General features: G+C 26.0%; 2 protein-coding genes and 1 long non-coding RNA gene across 3 annotated transcripts in view; 2 read left to right on the top strand and 1 right to left on the bottom strand.

Moving 5' to 3' along the window:
- The window catches only part of singed (fascin domain-containing protein singed), a 19,921-nt gene extending 17,384 nt beyond the window's left edge, over positions 1–2,537 (top strand). The window contains exons 6-7 of the mRNA XM_011498518.1: positions 185–655; positions 1,720–2,537. Coding sequence (XP_011496820.1) covers positions 185–655; positions 1,720–1,925 — 677 coding nt within the window. The 3' untranslated portion in view covers positions 1,926–2,537. The remainder of the gene's footprint in view (positions 1–184; positions 656–1,719) is intronic.
- A 2,812-nt stretch (positions 2,538–5,349) lies between these two features.
- Positions 5,350–9,606, bottom strand: RNaseZ (ribonuclease Z). The gene is made up of 6 exons (XM_011498520.1): positions 9,478–9,606; positions 8,256–8,973; positions 7,654–8,058; positions 7,107–7,498; positions 6,245–6,588; positions 5,350–5,805 (listed from the first exon to the last, which is right to left on the bottom strand). Exons 1-6 carry the CDS (start codon positions 9,577–9,579, stop codon positions 5,385–5,387), a joined length of 2,382 nt encoding a protein of 793 aa, XP_011496822.1. The 5' UTR covers positions 9,580–9,606; the 3' UTR covers positions 5,350–5,384.
- A 6,922-nt stretch (positions 9,607–16,528) lies between these two features.
- On the top strand, positions 16,529–16,758 carry LOC105361366 (uncharacterized). The gene is made up of 2 exons (XR_912836.1): positions 16,529–16,584; positions 16,695–16,758. It is a non-coding gene; the product is annotated as an uncharacterized LOC105361366 (long non-coding RNA).
- Positions 16,759–18,471: the final 1,713 nt, after the last annotated feature.

Consider the following 18,471-nt stretch of genomic DNA (forward strand, 5'->3'; position numbering starts at 1 on the left):
TTGTTATTATTATTATTATTATTATTATTATTATTATTATTATTATTATTATATTTTTTCAATAAAGCGACGAATATAAAGAACTTCTCGTTCTAATTAATTCCATTCGATTTTAAGTAAGATTCATTCGTGAAAACGTGCCAAGTGCTTGACAGTCGATGACGCTCTATTTTAAAACTTTCAGGAGTCGACGTGACGGCCAACCAGGATGAGATCTCAGGCCACGAGACGTTCCAGCTCGAGTTCGACCGGACGACGAAGCGTTGGTACGTGCGCACGATGCAGGACCGCTACTGGAGCCTCGAGTCCGGGGGTGGTATTCAGGCATCGGAGCACAAGCGTTCCTCTAACGGGCTGTTCGACCTGCTTTGGCAGCCCGAGGATGGGACGGTCGCGTTGCGCTCCAATAATGGCAAGTTCCTTGCCACCAAGCGCTCGGGCCACCTATATGCCAACGCTGACAGCGTCAATGCTGCCGACAATGACGTCTGCAAGTACTATTTCTACCTGATGAATCGACCCGTCCTCGTGCTGCGCTGCGAGCAGGGTTTTGTCGGGCCTAAGAGCGCCCTCAGTCCCAAGCTCGAGTGCAACAAGGCCGGCTACGAGACTATCATGGTCGAGAGATGCGAGCGTGGCATCGTCCGATTCAAGGGTACTTACTTCCCTTCCTCTATCGTTCAGCTTACTCGACTCCACGTCTACTATTCTACCTTCTCATTCTACCTTTCTCATTATCTCGTACTTTTGCTTTTCTTTTCAAATTAACACAACGCGCACGGATCGATGCTTTTGCGCGTGTCGTATTTAAACGTGTAGCTGGGTGTCGCTGGGTGTCGCTGGGTGTCGCTGACGTTTCACATCCTTACCATCAAGGATCATGACATTAACGTTAGTGCTTTATTTTATTGTTTTTGGATTTTATATGAAAATGCTTTAGAAGGTGACGAGTCTCTTTCTCTATCGCTTTCTGGGATAGTCGTACGATGAACATAGGCAAGTCAGTGATGGGTCAAGAGCGCTTTGAAAGAAAAATAATCGATCGAACGATGTCTTCTGCGATTTACGACTACGACTACGACTACCATCTCCGCCAAAATCGTCGACGTCAAGTTCTTCTGAAATTGAGATATTCTTACGTGCCGGCTATGCGCTACACGCACACACTTATATCCCTTCTATTTGTGCCTTCATCCGCGAGAAACAAGTCAGACGGGCGTTTTTCATTTTCGCTGCTTAACAGAATCCAGGCGCATACCTCTGTTAATTATTCTGCTTTTATAAATGATGTATTCTTCTATCAAATATTTTATAATTACTTGATCTGCAGCAGTTGTATTAATTTGAAAAATTATTGAAATAAAAATTTGGGAAATAAATAAGGCTTAATATTAGAAATTAATACTAGAAAAAGTGCTTTCATTCTATTATTTATCATTAAAAAATGGTAAGTGCATCTGTATAAATGCATATTATTGACTGTGTGTTAAGGTATCTCATAGCGGCCATAGCGTAAAATCAGCTCAATTTCTAACATTGAAATAAAATATTACAAACTGTAAGCAACCGCGTAATCTATTAATAACAATAGCAATTAATGTATTCGGTCGATGAAGCGACAGACTCATGCGCTCGTTAATTTAATCCGCTGCTTTCGCCTCTAAGCTCTCGTGAATCCATTACTCGGTACAATGTAACAACTTTCACTTCAATTTCCAGGTACGAATGGCAAATACTGGCACGCGGACAGCGAGGGTGTGAGCGTAGACGCGGAGCTCGCATCCTGTGGATTCTATCTGGAGCTGCGCGAGCCCTCGCGGCTCTGTATCAAGTCCACGGATGGGCGCTACCTGAGTGCTGGCAAGAACGGCGCCCTTCGCCTTGGCGAGACCGACTACGCTTCCGCTACCAAGTGGGAATTTTAATTTCTTCGACTTCTAAACTCTCTCTACGTATGCCGCATCTGCTTTAACGAATTCGAGGACATGATCACGTGGAGTAAGGAGAGGAAAGGAAAAAATGAGAGCCAGGATCTACATCACGAACTCGTCCTCGTCCTCGTCATTGCGCGATTTTTGTCTAAGATAGACTTGGAGAGGGGGGGGGATGAAGAGAAACGATAACGGTAGCAAAGAGATAAAAGATATTTATACGCAAAGCGAAATAATCCATATGCATGGTGTATTTGGTACGTGATGGGCGAAGCACGGTATTTTTTTTTATACGCGTGTGTGCAATTTGGTATTCCGCAGAGCCCCGTACACATGCATTCGTACACTTCGGATACGTTTGGATGGGATCTTATTTTCTTAAGCGATCTGCAAATACGTTTTATCCTTTTATATTACTCTTAAGCTTAACAATACGTAGAATTTCAGATCTTTGTCATTGAAATCGATTAATTATTTGCTACACGTATTTATCTAACAAGTATACTTAGCAATGTGGGCGCTAGTGAGACAACTGGAACGGGAAATCGACAAAATTAATCTATATTTTATGTTTTAATCCTACATTTTTATTGTTCAATCGATACCCTTAAGATCAATCATGAATTTGTTAAAAAGATTGAAATTAAATCCTTGAATGGAATATTATAAAAAGGATATTATTAACGATAATTTTTACTAACGATATTATTAACGATAATATTTACAAATATAAAATAAGATTTCGTTGGGATGTAGCACCTTTTGCGGAACAAATAAAATATTATATTGCGATTAACGTATTAATGTAGAAATTTTTATATCTAATAATAATATTTATTATGCATTTCTACGAAGTATATACGAATAAGCTAGTAAAGGGCGATATAGCGTTCCGTTTTTATATTACTTAATGTGGTTGTTAGAAAAATAGGATACCACCTAAATGCACCCTACATTTTTTAAAAATTTTTATTGTCGAAATTGCATAAAGAATATAATGCATCTCGTCTTCACAGTTGGCGTGTATTGAGAAATTGAAATAAATTTACTTTTCATAAAATTCTATTCTAAATAATAAGCTCAACTCGCGGCGTCACATATGTGTGTATATATGCTCGCGGAAGCTAACTTCGAATCTATCCATTCCAATTCGATACGATATATATAAATATATGTAAACATTTATATATATATATATATATATATATATGGATACGCATACTTACGTGCATATATACTTATATTTATAAATTCATACACACACGCGCACACACACACACACACACACACACACCCACACACACACACACACACACACATACATCCACACTTGCGTGTATATATATATATATATATATATATATATATATATATATAAATGTTTACATATATTTATATATATATGCGCGCATATGCATACTTACATACATATTTATGTATACATTACATTTTTATACCAAATAGACGTTATTTAATAGCGAGTTCGTTAATAAAAATATGTTATGAAAGAAACAGATTCAAGAAATGGAAAAAATGTTTTTGTTTTAATTACATTGTGCAGTTGTCGAAAATAATTTTTTATCGATATTGAAATTAATGAGTTGCGATGAATTTACATGCGTCGGTCATTGCATTTTTATAATGATCGTTTATTGAAAGAACTTGTCTGTTGTGTATATATATATATTCCTGTACTTAAACTCTACGATTTTCTACTACTCTTTGGCTAAGTAAATATTTCATACTAACGTTTATCTTTTTTAATATAAATTATGGTATAATTAATAATAGAATGATGGCGCCAGGTTATAATTATATTGTTTTTATAAAGGAGAAAAATAAGTAGAATAAACAATGATTACAATATTTTATTTTTTGTGTCGAGCGTTAGATATTTGAAAACTTTATAATCTGATGCAAAAATCTTATAAAAGTGTCTCTCTTATTGTACTTTACTTATTGTTCATCGATACAAGGAACGTAAAATATTTCACATTAAAAAAAGAAAAGAACTAAAACGACGTGTTCTAACTTTGTAAAAATAATAAATGGTTTTTATGGAAGGTAACCAATAAGTGTACTCTAATATATATTTATGTTATATTTTCCTGTCATGCTCTTAAAATCTGAATTATTTATATTATTTATTTTGTAAGAAAATTTAAAGGAAAAATTTCATCATATTTGTTAAATATAATTTTTATTCTATATGTTTTATAATTATTTTACAATTCAATTTCATAATATTGAATTAAGGTGGCATAAACTTTACATGTTTCAAGTAATTCCAATGTAAAGTATTGCTTTATATCTAAAATTTAGAAAAATTTTTTATTGCTCTATAATTATAATAATTGATTTCAGTATTTTTATTTTTTACATTATAAAAACTTTTAAAACGCTCTATACTGTACATATAAAATTTTACAGTTGTTTTGCTTTTGCTAATATGGTTTTTAAATCAAATAAAGGAATCAATATATCAGGCAATTTATTGTAAACAAATATAATGCCTTCATAATAAATGTAAATACACGATATAATTTTGTATATTAAAAAGTAGTAAAGACATAAGATTTTAAGTTAGCTTTAAAAAATAAATTAAATATATATATATATATATATATATATATATATATATATACATATAGTTAAACAATAAATTAAAATAAATTAGAAATATAATTCAAGTGTCCATTATTCATGTTAAAATTTTAATAAGAATACAATTAATTCATATAATTACCAAAATTACTGCTACTGTATAATTAAAATATAAAATTAAATATTAGAATGTAATTTCTTTATATTGAAATATAGATAAAATTTCACATACTTGTGTTTTTCATGTATTTTTTCAAATTAATAACTAATATTGAAAAAAATTTATATAAGATCAAAATTCATATATGGTAAGATTACTTTAAAAACAAATACATTTATTTATAGTTTGAAATAATTCTTATCTGTATAGTAAAGGTAATTGAATTATCAAGTATATAATTTAAAAAGTTGCATATTTACTATTAGAGTGTATGCCAAACAAAAATATAATTATATTTTCAAAATAATGTATATTACAAAAAATTCATAAACTAATTAATTATGCATCCATTAAAAGCTAAAATTTCTTCTATTTTTTAATTTTGTTACTTATTTTACAAATTTAAACGCGTTAACATTTTACTGTAAATATCAAATTTAATTTTTTAAAAATATTTTGTATAATAATGATATTTTTAATAGAAAATAAATTCAAGACTATAAGTAAAATATTGATTTTAAATTATATAAATTTATTAACAGTATTTATAATTTCTTATTTATTATTATAATGTTTTATTTGTATAATTTTTTCATAATAAAAAAGTAATTAAAAATAAAAATTATAACAGAATATATCAATATATCCAAAATTCAAAAAATCTTATTCAAATAAATAAAAAGAATCGTCTATCTACTATAAATTTCCATACATTGTTCTTTCTGGTATTCTCTCCTAACCATACGTCTCTGGGCTCTTGCTTTTAGTGTTGTTTGAAATTCTTTGAATATGATATCTAGTATTGGATAGAAATAAGGTAACAATTTAATATTCTTCAAGCTAATGATCATAAAGTCATAAGCTATTCCAACAGACTCCAAGCTTTTGTCTTTTGGTAGAACTGGAAGTTTACTGTAGCGTTGTGAGAAATGTGTAAGAAGGATGAAGTCTACTTCAGCTTTCTCACCAACTTCTATAGCTTGAGATATTGTAGAATGACGTTTCATTGTTGCCTCATGCTCTAAATCGTCTTCCATTGTTGCCTCATGAATAAGAATGGAGCAGCCTTTCGCAAGATTCAGCAAAGTATTGCATGGCATTGTGTCTCCACTGAAATTGTTAATTACTAATTAGTTTTTTATTAAATAATTACTCTATATTATTATTTATGATTTAACAAATACTTTAGTTTTCAAATCAATTATTAGAGTTCGTAAGAGATTCCAATAATAATCTATTCTCAGTTTTTTCTTTATTACACACACGCATATATATATATATATATATATATATATATATATATATGAAAGTACTTAATGGCCTTATAAGACAATTTTTATTAATAATAATTATTTAATTTAAAATTCATAAAGAAAAATAATTTTTTTTTTTAAAATGAATAATGACATTAAAATATTATTATTAATTTATTAAGATTAATATTAATATAATATATAAAATATTATTATTAATACATTAAGATTATTTATTAATTTATGAATCTCATCTTAACAGCTGCTTATGTATAATTAATACATTTAATATTGACCTGTAACATATGCTCTGTCCATCATTTAAAGTTATTAAAATTCCATATGCAAATAGACAATGCTTTACAAAAACTGTGGATATTTTAGAAATGCCTGTGGCACTATATAAAGCTTTTGACAATGACGATTGTAAAATTTCTTGCTTCTGTAAAAAAGCTTTATTATTAATGAATTTATATTGTCTATTAATGGATTCAAATTTGCAGTTGTAGAGTTCAAGAAATGATGAGATTTGTTCCGGAGCTAGTAAAAATAAAGGCTCATCTGTGACTTTTTCTCTATGCTTTAGGATCCCAATAAATCCTAAGTGATGATCAGCATGTAGATGTGATATGTAAACAGCCTGAAATTAATTAAAATTAAGTTATTTATATATTTGAGTTGGGAGAGAAAACTTATATTATTACTTTTCATATTGTTATTACTTGTTGAAATCTTTTTTCTAATGATAAATTTATTGTGAATTTTATATTTTATAGTAATTATTAATAATAATATTTATTCAACAAATATAATGAATAAATATTTTTCAATTAAAATATTTCAATTAAATTATTTAACAAATAGTGAATATTACTATCTATTTTTAATATCATGTGTATTATTTTAAAAAGATACATATTCTTATAAGTAAATATACATAAAGCAGAACATATTTTAAAATATGGTTTCTGTAATATATAGAAACCTGTACATTTAAAATTTTTATATTTTTAATATTTTATATTATTTTAATATATATATATATATATATATATATATATATATATATATATATATATATATATATGTATAAATATATTCAAAAGTTGATTTTGATGAATTTTGTACTTTTAAAATTTTTAGTTAGAATTTGTTTACCTTAATAGTTTTCAAAATTTTATATCCTTCCGATTCACCAAAAAATCTCATAATTTGACCTACAGTTCCTTCTCCACAATCTAAAATTATACTTTTTTCTTCATCTATTTGTAAAAGTATGCCACTAGTATTTCTAATTTTATTTGGTATAGAGGAACCAGTTCCTAACATTAATAGCCTTGGATAACTTTGCACATCTTCTATTACTTTTTCTTTATTATTTAATTTTAATTTTAAATCTGAAATAGTTTTATAATATTCTGGAACATCGTGTGCTTCATTAATATATGTTTGTGGCTCTATTTGTACATTAGTTTCTGAATTCCATCCTGTAAATGGTCTTAATGAAAATGTATTCAAGGTCTTGCAGCGATGAATAATAATTTTCTTTTCTTCCTGTTATGAAAAAAGAAAAAATTTTCAGTATATCTATAATTATATTATGGATTGAAATTACAAAAGATACAATAAGTTTTAAAAAAGATATATAGTACTTTTATGTATTAAATAATTTAAGTGTTTTAAACTTACAATATGTTTAACATACTTACATAAGAAGTACCTAGTTCGATATTTTTGTCTGTTTCAGATTTTGGAATTTCGTTTATATAAACATTATCTTCAAGATTTCTGTCACTATAGTTATTCAAGCTGTGATTATCAAAAAGAGGAAATATTGTAGGATGTACTAAATTAAGCTTATATTGCATTTTATGAATAGATTCACTAGAAAAACCAGTATTTTTTTCATTTATTATTAAATGTTCAGTTTCTGCACCGAATTTTTGCATCCACTCTATATATTTTGAATTGTTTAGTACATTCTCAGGTGTAAAATGTACTATAACATTAACTATTTCATTCTTATTTGTAATAGAATTTTCTTGATACTTCATTAAAATTGAATTCTGTACAATCGTATCGATCCAATTTTCATTAGGGCATTCCATAACTGAAAAGATAATTATTTAAAATTAATGGAAATAGCATATATTTTGATATTACATTTAATGTTTGTATTTGAATTTTATTTTTCAAAAACTTGCATGTTTTTTACATTTTAACAATCTTAAATTGTTTAACATATTGAAATAAACGTATTTTTAATTAAGGTTAAGGAATATTTCATAAACATGTTGTAACATTTACCAATAAATAAAGGGCCTCGTTCAGTTTTCGAGGTTACTTCTTCACTTTTAACAATTTTCCCATTTGGAAGTGTTATATCTAATCCAGATTTTAATAACCCCAAATTTGGTCCAGGCTCAACCCCTGCATTAACACATTTTTCAATATTTAAAGTTCCTGTTTTATCATGTATTTTACAAATATAAATCAGCATATTATCTGCATTCTTTTTTAAGTCAATATTATTAATATAATTGCATTGATTACAAGGCGAACGAGATCTTTTACCGTTAGAGTTAACCTTGTGTTTACAATTATCTATAAATTCATGATCTATTAATTTATGATCGTTTGAATATTCATTATTATTCTGTATTGAGATAGCAGTAACTTTCATTGTCTTATCGTTAAATTGTAGTGATGTATTTGCAGGTATAATCTGTATCTTATTCAAGTTTATAAAATATTGAGAAGCACTAAATAGTTCGTTTATTATTTCTGGTCCATGTAGATTAAGAAATGGTACTCCTGCATCTTGTATTGTAAGCGAAGTTCCTAATATACCACCGATATTGTTCCATGAAGCTTTTGTAATAAATATATGTTGTATTTTTGTAAGTTTTGCATGATGCTCTGCTGCCAAACGTTGAGTACCTTCTCCACAATTGAATACATAATTGATATGATCGGTAATAAGCATTACGCATCTGGGTTCTGAAGGACTTCCATTGCCAATTACCTATTTATTAAATATATATTAAATATTTTTATTTATATTTTATATTAAACAGTAATATTTATTATCTTTAAAATAAAGCTAAAAAATATGAGAACGTTAATAAAATTTAGAATATTTTTTTTTGTATTCTTAATCATTTTTATTTCTACGAATGTTGTCAATTATAATTAAATTTATATTTAATAAAAAAATTTCGTTATTGATTAAAAATTCGTATATGTAAATTTTTAAATCATTTAATATATTTCAGTTTACATTAATATACAAACATTCGTTCATAAGAAATTGGTTTCAAATCTTAAAATATTTATCAGTTTAACAAACTAATAGATGATATTGGTAATTACTATTTCATTTACTCATTGCACCATTGACTTTTACTTTTTTATTAGTTAATGCAGAATTAAATCAATTGTTCTTTATTATAATTTTTACTTAGAATTACAAATTAATTTACTTATCGTTATTAATTATTAATATTGTTACACAGTAGTTTTCATATACCTGTAACTGAATTCGTGATGGTTTATATTTTAGATTTTCACGTTTTTGTCGGCTACGTTGCTTTTGCAACGTATATATATAGTCTTTATTAGTTGTTGACATTGTATTTATATGACGATAATTTTTATTCACGTCTTTGTTTAATGTTATTATATTATTAAATAGCTTTCGATAGGAATGAAATTTATGAAAATTCATTCGTGCAAATGAAATTCTGTCCGTATAAAAAAAAATTCACTGGATGCACATTATTTCAATATAAATAAAAATAGTTGGGCCGAGGTATAACCCTATTACGATTTCTAACCTTACTCTAAAATTACTCTTAAAACAGATTAACGTGTGTACAATGATCTATTGTACAAAACACAGATTACGTACAATATATTTTAATATTGTGCTGTTAAATTACAAATTATAATATACAATTAACACCATTCTCCTACAAAATCTGTAGGTAAAGATGTTGGTTTTCAAACGTATGGAAAACTTCCAACATAATCTATTGTATAAACGAAGTCAAAGGATATAAGAATGTTTCCTGATATAACTTTCATTACATTACATTTCATAACATTACAATGCATGTTTTTAACGTTTATTGCATATTTTTACCGTTTATTATACTGCTAACAGCTTTATAATATTTAAATTAATTTAATATCTTATAAGATAATTGTAATATCTAATAATTTAATAGATGTAATTAATTTAATTTCTTATTTTATAATATGTCATTTTAATTGTAAATTCGCTGCTTAAAAATATTTATAATGAAAAATAAATGAAAAATTAATTGTTAAACAGTTTGCCTATCATTATTATAGAACATAGATCGTTAAATAAGTATGTCAAGCAAAATAATGCACAATTATGTATGACACAATAGTATTTGATTAAGAATGTGCATAATTTATTATATTTTTTCAGAAAGCAATTCATAAAAAACAAAGCAATTTAAAATAAGATATAATATAGATTAAGTATAATTACCTGTGGACACTCATTTCACTTCATGAATAGAGGAGATTATTTGTTTTCTCTTATTTATTTATTTTTTTTTTTTAATGTTATAAATTAATTTTCTTCGGCTATATTTTTAAATGATTAATTAATAAATGTAATTTATGAAACATAACGATATTCATTCAGTTTTCTTTTGAGAGCGACGATTCCTCTTGTTTAAATAATTTTGAAATACTGGTTTTAAATTAAAATTAAATTGTTCATTGCATTGATAAATAAAATTCATCTATAGACTCGGCATTTAAAATACTAAATTCTAATGTTAAAAGTTATAAAATTATAATTTATAAAAGTGTTTAATGTTATAAATTTTAGTAGCAGTGTGATATTATTGCATTAGCGAAAATTACATATAGACTAATCTGGAGTTTGTGGTAATTATTCCGCTAGTTAGATACGTTTTCATAAAGATCGTTTTTAGATATCAGTGCAACTTTTTATTTTTTTGCTATTTTTATTCAATATTTTTAACAGTTCATTGTCTATGATTGGTTATTGATAAACTTGTATTTTATAATTGGAGTGTATTATAATAAATTACCATTTGAAGGTACATAATAAAATTTGATACATTTCCTTTACCGACGTAGCGATTTTTCTTGAAAGAAATACTTATTTCCAAGAAATGCATTGCACTTAGTCATACGATTAAAAAATAACGAAATAAGTGCCAAACCGAATAGACCGAATGTCTTATTTCAGTATTTCAAATATGATAATCGAGTAATTATTGCGATTACATCATAATAACTACGGCATTCGATCCATTGGTATTTTTCGGTTTTATTTTAAAACTAATATTGACTCATATTTAATATATTTAATTTAACATTGGTAGTGCAATATCATTTTCAATATTTAATTTTCAATGAAAATATGTAGAAAAGATCAAAGATGTACATTAAAACTTAGCTTCGATACTGGCAATATTATGTTACAGTGATCATATTTGAATGACAGTCTCATATTTAATGGTACATAGTCAACCAATGATATATAGTTAATTTATAAAGCATTAAAATAATAATTTAATTTAACAATATAAGATTATAACTTGTAGGATCAACTACAGAACAGTGAACATGACAGTGAAGTTTCAATTATTTTGACATGAATTAACAACAGATATAATGTTCGAAAAATAATATATTATTTTCATATTAATTAGTTGATCAATTACTAAGTACTGGATAGTCATACTGCATAGAAGAATTATTTGAAGATAAAAGTACGCTTGCATATGCTCGGCTCAGTCGGACTTATTAATAAATCGTGTTAATTTTAATTCTTTATCATAATGAAATTGATACCACGACAGTTTATAAAGGCTACGAACATTAATTTTGTTAATCAGATGATCTCGTGAATGAATTATGAAAATTTCTTTATGCGCATGAAAAGGAAAAAGTTATGTTGATCATCGTATCATATTTTCGCTTCGATGAATTAAAATATTCAATTGTACTAATCCTATTCAATAATACTAAGTAAAGATATCAAAGTATTGACGTAAATGCTATATATTTCTTTTGTATGAACGCAGTAAATGTATTTGTATTTTTATATAATGTTGATTCAAAATCTTCTGCAAGATTAAATATTTAATTTTTAAAATTTTTTATTCTTAACGCCCAGAGTTTTTTATTAGTTCTAATTTTTATGAATGTCCTCACTCAGTAAAATTAACATATATTCTTCTTAATTCGTAAACTAAAAGCAATTTATATTTATGATAAATTCTTTAATAAACAAATATATTTTGTTTTAAATTATAATAAATTTTTCAGCATTTAATAATATCAATTATGTATCATTTTATCAAATAATAAAGATTAATTCATTGTTGAATAATAATGTCCATTTCTAGCGCATCGTAAAACTATTTATTGTATTTATTAAGGATGTAGCATAAGTTATGTAGCTATCATTTGAGAAATCATTTTATATTACTTATGGAAAGTTAAGAAGAATATAAGATTCGAAAATAATATTAAATTATTGACAAATCGTTGATTATTTATTTTTATTATGATTTGGATAGTTTAATTTGTTAAATATTTTAGTTTATTATGAAATTTGGAAATCATATGTTAACTTTTATTTATTTTTATTTCTTTTACTTGAATACTCATATTACAAATAATCAATTTATAATATCTATACTATAAATATCGATCTTAAATTAATTAGAGAAAATAGTTTGTTAAAATTAGAATCATAGGCGGATATACAGAAATGCATTTATATAACATCAAATAATACTAATATAGTTGTATTTATTGCACCCGCTTGTATATACAATTCAATTTTAGCTAGAGGAACAAGTGTAGAAAAAATTAAGTTTAAAAGATGAATACACAAAGTAGCTGATGAACTTAGGTATGGTAAATTTATTTACAAAAATGAAGACTGGAATTAATGAATACTTGATGAATACGTTGACCATCTCACCTATTGAGTATTATTGTTATTTTAATTTAAATATGTATGTAGTTACGGTTTAATTAAGTTTCTATAGAAAAGAGAATGATGTTATTAATATAATAATTATTAAAAATGGACTTTTTAATAAATATTATTGGTATTAATTACCTATGAATATGAAATGTTGAAATTTAAAATATGAACATTTTACGTTTAATACACTTGTAATATATATTATTATGACGATGTTTAATTACTTTACAAAAAATTTATAATAAATTTATAACAAATATAAATAAAAAGAGTAGGATTTCTGTATCCAAGTAAAGTTTATTTTATACTAAACATTCAGAAAAAAAAAAAAATAAAAAAAATATTTGAGTATATGTTACATATGAAAAAATATTAGATGGGATATTAATCACGATGAAATCAAAATTAATGTAACAGATGATTAAAATCTTTAATTATTGTAAAGAGGGAGGGAGGACGAGAGAGAGAGAGAGAGAGAGATCGTGTTTAGGTGTGTGCGCGTATGTGATAAAGCGAAGAAGCGAGGGAGAGATCTATATTAAGAAACATTATAATATATATTAAAATATTTGGCAATTTTAATCTTCTTTTTACAAAAATCATTGTATTGTTAATTATAATTAATTGAATTAATTGCTTAGAAACATGTATGTGATTTAGTAGTGATTTAAAATATTTATTTTATATTAATTTATTCGCAAATTCTAATGTTTAAAATATAAAGAACATTTGGATTTTCTCTAATCTTTATATGCAGAAGAAGTACAATGTAATAATATATCTGGTTATATTTATGAAAAATATAAATATTTTAAGAAAATATTTATCTTAATATTTAATAATAATTATGACAATAACAATAATGCTATAGTAATTGATATATTTTGCAGGAAGGAAGATTGTAAAACATGTTCAAAGTTGTAAGAGTGATTTACAGATTGTTAAAAAAAAATTTTATTAATTTCAGACAAATTATTGTCTTTATTTGTAATGTTGCAAAAGTAAATATAACTTTTGAAGGAAGATCGGACTCGATATGGATTTTAGAATGACACAGTACCTTGATGACAACCCTGGAAGCAATTGAAAATTCTTATAAATGTATAAATTGATCGGGAGGCTAAATAAACACCAAATGAAAATACAAAAATCAAGAATAAAATGACGAAGAATAGGATTTAGAATAGGAAGGAAAAGAATGTGAGCAGTGGTGTAGGACAGTTGTACACTCGAGGCAGTTCGAACATTTTAGATGCCGGGGTCGCCGGCAAGGGCTGCCCACGCAAGTGTTCGGCGATTGTGGAGGGTTATGGGGGGGGGGGGGGGGGGCCGTGGCGCCCACGCAATCGATACCAAAAGCCTAAGGATTCACGGGGCTGAATGGACTCGCGGCCGGGTGCGCGCGGCCTTTTGCCCGTATTAATCAATACGGTCGGTGGCGCGGGCGGTGCTGCCCCCGCGGCCCATCGACCCACCCAGCTGTACTCTTCATTCATAAATCTTCGACTGATTCGCAGCTTTGTGACTCTTCTCTCCTTTCTTTCTTCTTGGGCTTGGTGCGCGCGCTGCCTCATTCATCCAGAAGTTACGGAGCGTCAGTTGCATTGACTCATTCGATAGCGTGGATACCTTTACAAGGTGTTTAAATTTGTGGGCTCAATAAATTATTTATTATCTTTAGGCCATAACGATGTTATAGGAGCATTGTTGATAATAATCAGGTAGAGGGAGAAAGACTATTTTGTGCGTCTGCTTGTGCCTATATTAGGAGGATGAGGTAAAGAGGGATAAGTTGACCAGAGAAAAATTTTCTCGCAATCTCAGTTTATGGATTAATTTAATAATAAATATTTACTATTGAAATATTTTTAATTTTAGTAAAAAATATTTCAGTAGGATTTATGAAAATGACTTTTAAAAATGCTCTAGTTTTTTCTTTCAAGGTAATATGATTATTTGAATTTTTATATAAAATTCAAGATATAAAATAATCATGAATTTGAATATAATAATAGACAAAGTATAAATAACTATCGAACTTTTATTATTGATTAAATATTTATGCAGTTTATTCTTTTGACAATTGACTGTATTATTTAGCATTTAATTATACATATGTACGCGCGTGCAAACGAAGCTGGTGCGATGTAATATAATATATGAATGGCCCTTATAAAACGATCTATAAAGCTTCCATTTGATCTCTCTTTCTTGATAACTATCATGATTAATGATCGTTGCTCAGGATTTTGCAGCATAATCAATGTAACATGAGAATTTTTTGGATTTTATTATGATTTTTAAGTGCAATTTATGAAACTACTGTCATTCAAACTTCCTATTCTGAGAAATACTTATTTTTTCCATATAATTATTACGACAGTTTTATTAATATCATATCATAACATAAAACATGACATTTTAAAATTATTGAAAATAAGAAAATATAGTAATGAAAAATGGTATGTAAATATGAGTTAAATAGTTAGTATAAATCATCAATTAATTTGAATTTATTGAAAATTAAAGTCGAAAGTTTTGTACATGTAATTATTTAAGTTTTATTGAAGGCTTGGTTTATATAGTATCAATATTCATATTTATTTATTTATTTATTAATTAGTATTATTAGTAATATTTTATATTTGTTTCTTAGTATTTTTAATTTATTAATTATTTTAAATCGTTCTTAATAATAAATAATAATTATTAACGATATATAATTTATACCTTACCCAAGAGAAAATATAAAAAATATTTTAGTATCTATAATATTTAGTATAAGTATTTAAATTTTAATAATTTTCATTGTATGTATAATACTTATAAATTACAATATTTTATTTTATACTTATACAATATATTGAATCACATAAGAGCGAGCAATTTTTTTTTAGCTTAGTTTCTGAAAAAATACATATTAGTAAGATGAAGCTTGACAAATATGTCTGAACTGTGTTAAAATAATATAATGATAAATATTTTAATATAGATTAATTTTTTTAATAAATTCGGAATCACATTCGACTCTCAATCGATCTATAAATATAAATGATATACTAATATTTATACATACTTGTTATTAAAAATGATAAATCACATTACTTTAAAAATATATTAATCTAACGTATGAACTTTTTCTATTAACGGTTTGTTTTTTTATCTTTGTCAAAAAATAACTTTTCCTTAATATTCAAAATATGTATTGACGTCAGAGATAATATCTTCAGTGGACGAACATTTTTTCACAGTTGAACAGAATATTAAATTTATAAATGAATAAAAGTTTGTTAAAATTAATTCTAACTATATATTTAATGAACAATTAATAATTTAAAGGGTAATTTAAATTTAATCGTTGTTTTACCGTTGGAATATTTATTGTATAAGATAGCGCATAATTAGCGCAAACAATAGCGAAATAATTATTATAATTAATATACTTATAAATTTTTTCCACAAAATAAAAATTTACATTTATGCATTTAAAGTTAATTTTATAGTTAGGTAGTTGATTTAGAAAATTGTAAAAATTTTATGGATTTTATCGTTATATTCTATTACGAAGCGACATAATTGGTACCTAATAAGAGTTGGAAGGAAGTGCTTGATCATAACTTCAGTGTGAGTACTTCAATAAATATTATACTTTATAGTTCATAAAAGTTTAATAAATCTATATGGCTTACTTTCAAAGTCAAAGGTATTTCAATGTATTAATTACTTTATTCTAGTTCAAAAGGTGCTCGATTACTTCGGATTGACCGAAGCTAGATGGACAATAATAAATTAAACCAGGTTAGTAAGTACAATTATATTTACGACTTTCCTCTTAAAATGTATGGATGCGTCGTAATAGCTTTAAGATTTAAACGTGGTTTGCAATTAAAATGTTCAAAAGATTTTTATTGCGAATTTATTTTACAATATCAATTAGGATAATGCTACAAAAGTGCGAAGAAAATCTATTATGAATAAATTTTAGAATGCATATAGAATATAAATACATAGGCGTTTGTTGACAATATAATATTATATATCTATGTTAATAAGTAAAATAGATTTTATATTCTTTTAAAATTTACATAATAACAAATAAATTTTTAATAGACAAATTCTAGAAAAGATTGATTTCTGTTTAGAATGACGTTTAAAGGTAATATCGTCAAATATCTTCTCGTCTTATATTTTTTTATGTATTTTTTCTTTTTTTATTATTAATTTTTATGTATATTATAAAAAATTTGCCTTAGGTAATATTCTATTTATATTATAAAAATTTACTGGTGAATGCAAATATGTAACAAATAAAATATTGTTTTTAAAAAATAGTGTTATACTTTTTTTAAAATGCATTTTTACAAATTTTAGTGGAATGCAAATGGTAATACTGAGTTATGAATATAAACATTTTAAATATTGAATATTACATATTAAATTTCATCCAAATTTTATAAAAAAAAAAAAAATATTAAATATACTTGAATATTGAACGTAATAAAATTTTGTTATCGATTAAATTTCTAGTAATATATTTATTGTAATAATTAATGAACGAAATTGATTTGAGATTAAATAAAAATAAAATCTAAGGATTATAATATTATTAGGTTGATTGAGTAACAAAATTAAGTTTTTTATTTCAAATTTTTTTAAAATAATTTTACCGCTATAAGTTACAATAATCGTATTGTTAATTATAAAATTATATTTTTCTATCAGAGACACTGAGTGTTTAAGCGTTAATAATAATTTTTTTCTGCAAATCAGGAATATTTTAATAATAAATTTCCAATTTGATTTGTAGTTTAATTTAAATATTCAATGTTTTTATCGTTTTACTACAATTTGTTGAATTAATATCATTTAAATCATTAATATAATTTGCGAATCTTTTATTATGATTTTAGAAATTGTTTAATTAAGAGAATCTAAAATAATTTTGTAATTAAATAAGAAGCTTATTAAATTATATTAGGAATTTTCACAATTTATATATAGTATCTAAAGGTTTTATCAATTATGTCTCTATATATACATAGTAACATAACATTATCTCGATATAGTTGTAAATAATTGAAATGAAGATAATAAAAATTTACAAATAAATCGGTGTTTACTTTTATATTTACATTATATTAAGATTAATATCAATCAAATCATTTAACGATTAATTAAATGTAATCTAATATCGGTAATATGTAAATTCAATTATGACGTTGAAAATAATTAATTTCTTAAAATCGTATTTTGTATTTCACTGATATAAACATATTGGAATGTCAGTTATTATATGATTTTTCGGTTGAACCAGAAATAAATAAAAAGGGTATAGATAAATATTGAGTATGCACGCAATGTGTGTGTATACTAATAAATAAGAGAGGGTGTGTGTATGCGAGAGAGAGAGAGAGAGAGAGAGAGAGAGAGAGAGAGAGAGAGAAAGAGGAGAGAATGATAGAGCATGTAGACGTTTGGGAAATAATAATAGGAAAGAATGAGAGTATTTAA

Source organism: Ceratosolen solmsi, unplaced genomic scaffold (assembly GCF_000503995.2).
Source record: "Ceratosolen solmsi marchali unplaced genomic scaffold, CerSol_1.0 scaffold30, whole genome shotgun sequence".
Lineage (NCBI taxonomy): Eukaryota > Metazoa > Arthropoda > Insecta > Hymenoptera > Agaonidae > Ceratosolen > Ceratosolen solmsi.

What these genes read in the sequence shown, in the direction of transcription:
- RNaseZ (XM_011498520.1), bottom strand. Translation starts at nt 9,579, where the DNA reads ATGTCAACAACTAATAAAGACTATATATATACGTTGCAAAAGCAACGT. An exon ending in CATCACGAATTCAGTTACAG is followed by an intron (nt 8,974 to 9,477) that starts GTATATGAAAAC and finishes TTTAATAAATAG; the next exon opens with GTAATTGGCAATGGAAGTCC. An exon ending in ACTAGGTACTTCTTATGTAA is followed by an intron (nt 7,499 to 7,653) that starts GTATGTTAAACA and finishes CATAACAGGAAG; the next exon opens with AAAAGAAAATTATTATTCAT.